This window comes from Megachile rotundata, chromosome 12 (genome assembly GCF_050947335.1).
Source record: "Megachile rotundata isolate GNS110a chromosome 12, iyMegRotu1, whole genome shotgun sequence".
Classification (NCBI taxonomy): Eukaryota; Metazoa; Arthropoda; class Insecta; order Hymenoptera; family Megachilidae; genus Megachile; species Megachile rotundata.
The window spans coordinates 9,153,782-9,163,056 of NC_134994.1; the positions used below are offsets into that span (position 1 = coordinate 9,153,782).

The 9,275-nt window shown below is 38.9% G+C and overlaps 1 protein-coding gene across 2 annotated transcripts; it reads right to left on the minus strand.

The window, feature by feature from the left end:
- Positions 1 to 1,686: 1,686 nt before the first annotated feature.
- On the minus strand, positions 1,687 to 9,044 carry LOC100883467 (uncharacterized). Of its 2 annotated transcripts, XM_076538284.1 has the most exons (7): positions 9,026 to 9,044; positions 8,632 to 8,762; positions 6,902 to 7,024; positions 6,512 to 6,833; positions 5,843 to 5,997; positions 4,228 to 4,365; positions 1,687 to 3,739 (listed from the first exon to the last, which is right to left on the minus strand). In XM_076538284.1, the coding sequence occupies exons 2-7, from the start codon at positions 8,740 to 8,742 to the stop codon at positions 3,641 to 3,643; spliced, it is 948 nt and encodes a 315-aa protein (XP_076394399.1). In that variant the 5' UTR covers positions 8,743 to 8,762; positions 9,026 to 9,044; the 3' UTR covers positions 1,687 to 3,640. The 2 variants fall into 2 exon arrangements, with proteins under 2 accessions (XP_076394399.1, XP_012138369.1); XM_012282979.2 differs by lacking the exons at positions 1,687 to 3,739; positions 4,228 to 4,365; positions 9,026 to 9,044 and adding an exon at positions 4,810 to 5,350 and having other exon boundaries at positions 8,632 to 8,756.
- Positions 9,045 to 9,275: the final 231 nt, after the last annotated feature.

Sequence of the window (9,275 nt, forward strand, 5' to 3'; positions counted from 1 at the left end):
TTGAGAACTCGATGCATGGCGAATACAACGCGTAACAATTCTACGCATAGTGAATCCCTAACACCACAATCTTAACGAAACACAAAAATCTCCAAAACCCGTGTCTCCAAAAAAATTCATAAAAATTGTATAATAAAAAAATGTATTGTTACAAAATTCCTACCTTAACGATAGACCAAAAGTCAATGAAGTTTCTTCAGCGATTACTCTCGCAGTTTCCGGGTATGCAGGGGATCCACGCAACAGCTCCGCGCAAGAACAAGTGCATCTTGTTGGACGGCAGAGCCGACACTAACGAGATGAGTCCCACTGTCTCCCGATGCCTGGAATCACTCACGAAGGTCGTTCGCGTTTTTACGAAAGATCTGTCTACGTTCAAGGAAAGAATTGACGAAATTCCGGTAACATACCCTCCTTCCCACTCCTCTGTTCTTGTGGTGAATCACTCGCGGACGAAAATACAGGATACTTTGAATAGAAATGGTATGTGGAAAATTGGGAAATCTTGGCTGACGTAAATTGAATGTAAGTGGGATTGTTAATCATAAATGTTTTTGTGAATAGATTGTATTTTGAGAAATACTGCTTGAAGATTGTAGTTACAGTACTTATTTAATGCGTAATAGTGAACTGGTTTATTTAAGCAAAAATTGAAATTTGATTTTGATATTGTTATTTAAAGGATGTAGAATTTATATTAAAAGGATGAAGATGTTTGTACAATTTAAAGAATGTGATAAATTTGTTTTTAAAGAATTATGTTTGCAAAGAATATTAATATTCACATTTATCAATAAAATTAATCACATTCGTTAATAAGAATCAATCACTTTCATGAACGCAATATTCAAAGTCTACACAAATCTATCTGCACAAAGTCTACAAATTTAACTTAAGATTTGTCTATAAAGTACCATCTGCTTATCTGAATTATTTATCCAATCTCATACAAAACCTCCTATTAAATTTTAAAAAATTCGTGGATAACAAACGACCTCTCACTATATTGCCGATCTCAGTACACAGACTTATGCATCTACCAGCGCCTAGCAGAATGCAAACTTTTCAACTCCTACGTCCATCCAGTAGCACCTACAAAGGCAGTTTCTTACAACTCATAAAATAAGTCATGGGAACAGTAACCAATTTTGCATGAATGACCAATGTTGTCAGAGGATCGTAATGGTTACAATGGCGAACACTTTGTACTATGACTACGAGTATCATAGAAACGGGAACGTGTCTTACATGGAAATTATTCATCTAGCTCATCGGTGTCGGTAGATCTGGGTCAAATCTCTTCACGCGACCTTCTGTTGATAAATTAGCTGAATTTTTATTGAGATAAATGATGATGAATGTGATTAATTGTCTTCTAGGAAGCTTACTCTTTTCTTTTAGAATTTATTCACTTTTTTGTTGTGTGAGCTAAAGTGCAAGGACTCTAGATTCTATCTAGTTCTGTTTTAGACTTCCTAGGTACATTCTTAGACTTGTTAGGTTGTTCCTAGAATTTCCCTGAATTTTTTCAAGATTTTCCTAAAGGTTCCATCTTCTATAATTATTTTTAGTGACATATTTTACAATTATTTTAATTAATTAAAACGATGCAGTCAAATTCAATCATTGTGCATCAATTATGTGCAATCTTGTATTGCATGCATAAAGGATAAAAAAGAACAAATATAGTTTATGAATAATTTATTTATCTACAAAAGTATCGATACAAAACTACATAAAAAAATACATTGTAAATGTATCTTACATCTTCCATACGCTTCCAATCGATTCACGTGTTCAAACGCGTTCTATTTTGTATTAAACTTACGCAAGTACTAAAAAAAAAAGAATTGTTGCATGGGAATCACGGCTGCGTGATAATTATACCGGAACGTTGAGCAATTAAAACCAGTGTGTTAATCAGGTTTCGTAGGTTACGCTTTAAATATCGATTAACGTATTGATAGAGCTATTTAATAATGTATATTTGTACCGTCATACCTCGCATAAAAAACTTACGTACGGATTAAATTGTTCCTTCTATTCAAAGAAAAGTTTTTGGTTTATTAATAACTGATTTAATAAATTAACACTCGGAATATCAGAAATCGTTAAGCAAATAACAAATTGTATGCTCTAACTCGTAGATCCGTCTGGTTTGCTTATCTAGAAAGTATCTCGCAGGTGCAAACGATTTCTCGCCGGAAGGTAAAGTGACAAGTATTGCATTTGGAAGAAAAGGAAGGAAATTGGAGGAGAATTTTCTTTTCGTAAAAATTGTGCGGTTGATCAGGAACAATATTGGTTAATTGCGAGTTCTGATACGGGTTTGAACATATTTTTAATGTGCATTGGCGTAGTTAGGATATTTCTTGTTCTGGATTAATCAAGTTTCAAACCTTCAAATTTCCATATCTTTCAATTCTCGAATTTCCGAATTTCCATATCCTCTAATTCTCAAGCTTGCAAATTCTCATATCCTCCAATTTCCAAGCTTGCAAATTCTCATATTCCCCAATTTCCAAGCTTCCAAATTCTCATATTGCCCAATTTCCAAGCTTCTGAATTTTCATATCCCCCAATTTCCAAGCTTTCAAATTCTCATCTCCCCCAATTCCCAAATTTCTAAATTTTCAAGTCCCCCAATTCCCACGCTTGCAAATTCTCATATCCTCCAATTTCCACTCTTTCAAATTCTTATATTCCCCAATTTCCAAGCTTCCAAATTTTCAAACCCCCAATTTCCAAGCTTTCAAATTCCGATATCCCCCAATTCCCAAATTTCCAAATTTCCAAGTCCCCCAACTCCCAAGCATCCAAATTCCCATATCCCCCAATTCCCAAATTTCCAAATTTCCAAATTTCCAAATTTCCAAATTCCCATATCCCTTAATTCCCAAATTTCCAAATTTCCAAATTCCCATATCCCTCAATTCCCAAACTCCTAAATTTCCAAATCCCCCAATTCCCAAACTCTCAAATTTCCAAATTCTCAATTCCCACATCCCCCAATTCTCAAGCTTCCAAATTTCCAAATTCCCAATTCCCACGTCCCCCAATTCCAAACCTTCAAATTTCCATATCCCCCAATATCCAACCCTTCAAATCTCCAAATCCCCAATTCCAAACCTTCAAATTTCCATATCCCGCAATATCCAACCCTTCAAATCTCCAAATCCCCCAACTCTCAAACTTCCAAACCCCAAAATCTCCAATCCCCAAATAAAAAATTCCCAAATTCTCCAACCCTCGCATTCTGCAATCCAAATCCTAGCTACGCCAATGACCATCAGATTTCATCGCAGTAATCGTTTGATCTAAAATATGGTACATAGTACTTCCTGAACAGCTGCATTCTTACGAGCATTTAAGCTTATGGCAACGCTATAGGAAATCGTCAAACGATTTATATAATCGCAATCTTAGCTGGAAATCAATTTGCCTGTCGTTGGACGAGACTAACCATCAAAATCCAACGCAAGATACCTGAATTATTCTTGTACGTAATAAAATTTTCTAAATTGCCATCCTATCTTAACAGACTATATACACGGGTCTCTGGTCCTCTTGATTTTAAGACGAGCAGAGTCCTCGTTCCCTGAAGCGATCGTTGAGCTATTTGTCTCGAATCCTCGAGTTGTTAATGGTGCTTGTCCGATGGTAGTCCTTTGATGGCGAACGCTCCACGGAAGAAGGGTTTGAACACTTCTAGTACTGTCTGTGTTCTGCGGGCTGAGTTCTGAAAAGTGTTAAGAAAATTAGTGCTCAACAAAATTGTGCACGTGAAAATGTCAGATAACGGAGCAATTTGTAACGTTTAGCATGCATGGAAACTAGTCGAGATTTTGCAATGAAGTATAGTGAAAGGATTAGAACCGACGTCGAACGCTCGCGTATTTTTAGATGGCGAATAAAATGAAAAATTAAAGCATACAACCATCTTGAGACTTGTCAGAAACTTTTATGGTTAATTCATTATCGTTAATGAAATTTTGTGATGTAAAATGTGAAACCAGTTGTCAATCGTTAACCGAAGCACGAGAGAAGAAAATACATTTATAACAAATTTATCGATAGTAAATTGTTCAATTGCTAAACATCCGAATAACGAGTCACTCTGAATTCATTTTTGAACACATTGAAATTATGTAAATAGGCAACTTAATTTGCATCTGTATCACGTTCTATGTCACTGACCGATAAAAATCAGTAACGTTTACAACTTACTAGTATGACGCTACTGATGATTTTGCTGATATTGGTAATTAGGGTGAAACCAGTGCCGAACGCTTGCGCCGGTACCTCCAAGGACACTTTCATCCTATCGAACTCGGGGATATCCTCCGTGGTAGTAGAGACCGTAGCCTGAACAGCCAAAAAAATAAACTAATGAAGCCGTACGCTTAACCTCTCTATAATTATAAATACGGTGAAAGAGAGAACGGGATCGATGCGAGGAGACACGTTTCTCTATCTATTTATATCGCGGATGCAGGATCTATCGACGTGTGCCACATAACGTTCGATCTGCTAGAGTTAACTGTTCAATTATTCACTGTTTAACGCGACCTTTAATGGACAATCATTGTTTGACAATCATTAGATAGATAGGTTCATCTGCTTTGAAATTTTACAATTGAATATCGATTAAAATTTTATTTGTCGAGTTTGAAGAGATGAACATTCAGACACCTCTGTCCTGAAGATCTCTGAAGATCTTTTCCTGTTCTAATTAGCAACTAATCATCAATTTATTAAAATAACTAGATCTACTTATTCCAAAGAGGACAAGGAATGAAGGTGCACTCGTACACAAAGAACGTGATTTATTTAACATCCATATTATCATTACCATGGTCAACATTATCATAAGAGTGTACTTGAGAACCGTCAGGTATATCTATTTACATGATTCGCACAGCGTTCGAGATCACATCCCGGTGTGCAACTCCTAAAACATTATTTACAGCTCGCAACTGCGACGAATCGATTTCACAGGGGACATCTCGATGGCGGCGTTAGACCAGAAGTTAGTCTCTCGCTTTTTGTAAACATAGATTACTGTGTCGGGGAGGGCGTAATGGGGAGATCCTTTATCGGCGGTGCTAAAAAGAAAAATTCACGTCGTACAATTTTGTCTGCTTCTGTTTGCATAGCGCGTCCATCGGTTTTAGTTTGCTTTTGGTTTTTTAGTTGGTTGGTTTTTTAGCGTCAGGGATCCTCTGTCAAGCGTGCGTTGCTGCTCGATCGCCCTTACGGGTCCAAAGTCGATGGTCCTCCGTCTCCATTTTCTCATACATTTCTAAGCCGCATAATACGCCCTTTCCGTGTGCGGTGGGTCGTATTCGTACTGTTTATGCACAACACTCATTTTAATCAGCGAGTTCAGCTTAAGCGTACGCTCGCGCTTGGACGATGACCCTGATCATCCAAGCGCGATGTTACATCGGAAGGAAGCTTGTTAGATCACTTAGAAGTTAGCGCTAGGGTTAGGTTAGCAGGCTGGATCTAGAAACTTAGCAATCTCTAACAATCTTAGAGCAATCGGTTAAACTGGAACATCCTTTAGCATAAAACCTGCATGCAACGATTAGCATTCATAGGATTAAACGAGAGCATCGAAAGTCTTCTGCTTCTGAATCGCTCCTGTCGAAGGCTACTTTCATTCTGTACCGATGACTTTCGAACGTCGAACAGGAAACAAGCAATTGGTGGGCACAGAAAGACTAGTTACATCCACGGTGAACATCCAAATTAGTCGCCACATACAGCAGCCGTATAACATTGAACAAGAACATGAAGTAGACAGAGAAAAGAAAGGAAACTGTTATTTTGAGCCTACCCCTCCGCCTATGCTCCCGAATGATCCACTCTCGTGGCTCGGTGAGTCGTGATGACCGCTGCCGTGGTTTTGGCTCAAGGACGACAGACTACCGAGTTTCGAGCTTAAGATGTTCCCCAGAATTGCAGCCGTGCTTCCTAGTCCACCGTGGTCGGCTGAAATACCCGCATTTTGTTTAGGTAAACAACGTGAGACTTGGTGATTAGGACTTGAACGGACCTTTCAAGGGTGGTTTATAGAGATAAAGATCATCAACTGTTGTTGGATCTATTTTAGACAGGAAAATGGTTCTACTATTACTGACATATTGTCACGTCTATTGGTATTGACACAGTGGAACATTGAAATTACAATGTTTCAAGGAGAATGAAGTTAGCACGGAGTATGGACTTTTGGACTTAAGAATAGAGTCAGTAGACTTAATTGTAACGTAGAAGCTAGAGTCTCTGTTTCAACCTTAGTTTAGTTAATAACGTCAGAGTAGAATCAGTAGAGTGATTGTAACTTATAACTCAGCTAGAGTCTCTGTTTCAGCCATAGTGAAATTAGGACCTGACCAGACAGAATCAAGACTTCAAATTCTCAGTGTCAGTATTTTTACAAATCCTATAATCTCCTAAATGTCTACACCCATGAAAGTTCTGTTCAAGAAACCGTAATTACCCTTACCTCCACCCTCATGCGGGTGGTGTTCGTGTTTCGCGGCAGCACCAGCCGACAAACCACCAGCGATGGAGCTCAAAGGTGCAAGTTTCGATACCAAAGCTCCAGCGAAACCTGTCTTAGCGCCATTGATGAACGTTGTGGCGCTGTTTATCACTGGACCGATACTTCCGCTGGCTGCTTTGATCTTCGCCGCCACAAGTTCGCTGATGAATTTACTGGTAGCCGAATGTTTCGCGTCGATTCCGTACGCGGCGTTTTTCACCTTATTAGCTTCGTCCAGCGCTGACAGAGCCTTGGTTTTTGAGTCTAGGAAGGAGTCCAATTTCTGGAATGGAATTCCGATGTCAAGGATATGTTGTAACTTTCAAGATGTAAATGTTGAAGTTGTCTTACACCAAAGACGAAGTTTATGATCCCGTTTGACACTCCCAGCTTCACGACACCGATTTTCCTTTTGTCTCTGTTGGATCTGTCGTCGTCCGCAGCTTGGTCATCTTCAAGTTCCACGAGGTACACCTAATCGAACAGATTGTTTCAGCGTTTTCCTAGGAGGAAATTCAGAGCTTACCCGTTAAACGCGAAAGATCGAATTAAGTAACGGGCGAAAGGAGAGAAAGGTGAGGATATTATCGTTCAGATAGCACCAGTGAAACTTTGAGATTGTGACTCGAAGTGATACTCATTACCTCCAGTGCTAAGTCACGATACTTTGATAGTTCACGATACCTTAATATATTGGATTGCACCTTCATAAATGTCATATTCTGAAGAGAGACTCAACGTGTCAGCGTTGCAGCTTCATCTGGGGTTGAATGCACATTCCACGCTGTCAAAGTCTATTATTTCAATTTTATATATATTTCTACTTTTATGCTATATTTACATAAACGATCAAAAACAGTTTGGTTATTGACACAACATTTAATCATGCTGATCGACAGACATTTGACACATGCAACGTGCTCACATGTGACAGATTAAAATAGGACATGTACAGCAAGAATGTTTTAATTAGACGATTTTGAAACGAAGGACAAGACAAGTAAAAGAAGGCCGGAAATCTATACTAGAAACACGTATAGGTACAAATCGACGAGAGAAACGGGAAAAAGGTTTCGTTGCGTACGACCACGTGTCCGCTTCAGAATTTTAGTTACGCGCGCATGTCCGGCTCAACATGTCCGCGCTGCTGAACTTAGTCAACCACTTTCACTCTTTGCTCGTTCCTCGCGGTTCTCTCTTTTTCGTTCGTTACGTTTACACCGGCTGTTTCTGTGTCCTTTGCCCCGAGAACGAGGTTCAAGTCGCAAATTTTCGTTTCGTCACCGACAAGATAGAACTTCAAAATAGCTTTCACTTTCTTCGCATTTCAATTCCGATAACGCTCGCGATTTTCGTGTCGATTGACCCCACCGGCTTGTTAAATTCATTCATTTGGATCACGAATTTAACAGACACGAAGAAAGTCTGTAGGACACGTAACTCGACTATTCAGGTGCTGGACATTTATTCTATTAATATATGATAACTAAATAATTTTTATAGACTTGAGATTAAGTTTGCAGGTACTTATATCATTAATAAAGTTGCAACATGTCTGATTACAACCCTGTAGCTGTTGACACGTTGAATACAGTAAACTTTGACTAAACTTCACTTCTCCTTATGATAATTTCAGTCAGGTATTTTTAAAATTGCGTTAATTGACATACTTCTGTAAAAAACTACACAATTCAACACATCTAGTTTCTCAACAAAAGATACAATGTTTGCTTCAAAATAAAAATTAATGTTGATAAAGTACGATAATAAAGAATTGAAAAGTATGACACAAAAATAATAGGCTTTTAAGAGGGAAATCTATCCAGCAAAATAACAAATTTCTATTATTAGAAATCTCACTCTTCGCAAACATGAAAGTGTCAACTAGCAGCTAGGTATTCCAATTAATACAGTTGAAATCATGATTTTACGTAATGTTGCTATTCCTCTCGCATCAATTTGCATCATCGTGCGCATCGAAGAATCCGAGACTTCCTGACACTCGACACAAAAACTCCTCGAGGAACGAAGCATACTTTCTCTGATCGATCGATCTTCGAAGACGTTAATGAATCTCTTACCTCGTTCAAAGGATTGAGATCCTCCGACTCTGCTTCCCTCTTGACGACCGGCCCGGAAGCTGCGTACGCGACCAGCACCGTCAAACCGAACAGCACGTAGGTTATCCTCATGTTGTCTTCTATATTTAATCCTGAGAAAAGCAAGGAACGATAAAACGTGAACACTGGAATGACACCTTTAAACCCGTGTCGAAATGTCAAGTGAAAGGACACTAACAAGATTTTGTCAGGCAATTATACAAGTGTCGCGAAGCGTAACGAAATACAAGTGTCTGTATAAGCGTAATTGAATAAAAATATAAAACGCGATAATGATAAGTGTTTCGTGTAGATTCCGAATGAAAGTTTTAATCGTAAAACAAAGTTTGAAAGACCGGCCGGTGGAAGAATTTACCGCGATCCTTGAGGTGACACGTGGGAGTATGGAAGCACGTGGTTGAATTAGAGAAAGAAGAAAAAGGAAGAAAGGCGTCGATCAACTTACGAACAGAGAGTGCGTGTAGCAGCGCGAGTGCGTGAGATGTGTACCTGACGGAGCTCGAGGCTCGTTTGAGGACCACGGTGAAGGAGATCCCGATGTCTTAGCAAGCCGAAGGGGAAACGAAGCCAAGCATGTGTGCCCCTTCGAGAATCGAGAATCGAGC

What these genes read in the sequence shown, in the direction of transcription:
- LOC100883467 (XM_076538284.1), bottom strand. Translation starts at nt 8,742, where the DNA reads ATGAGGATAACCTACGTGCTGTTCGGTTTGACGGTGCTGGTCGCGTAC. An exon ending in ATCTCAATCCTTTGAACGAG is followed by an intron (nt 7,025 to 8,631) that starts GTAAGAGATTCA and finishes CTGTTCGATTAG; the next exon opens with GTGTACCTCGTGGAACTTGA. An exon ending in TCATAAACTTCGTCTTTGGT is followed by an intron (nt 6,834 to 6,901) that starts GTAAGACAACTT and finishes ATTCCATTCCAG; the next exon opens with AAATTGGACTCCTTCCTAGA.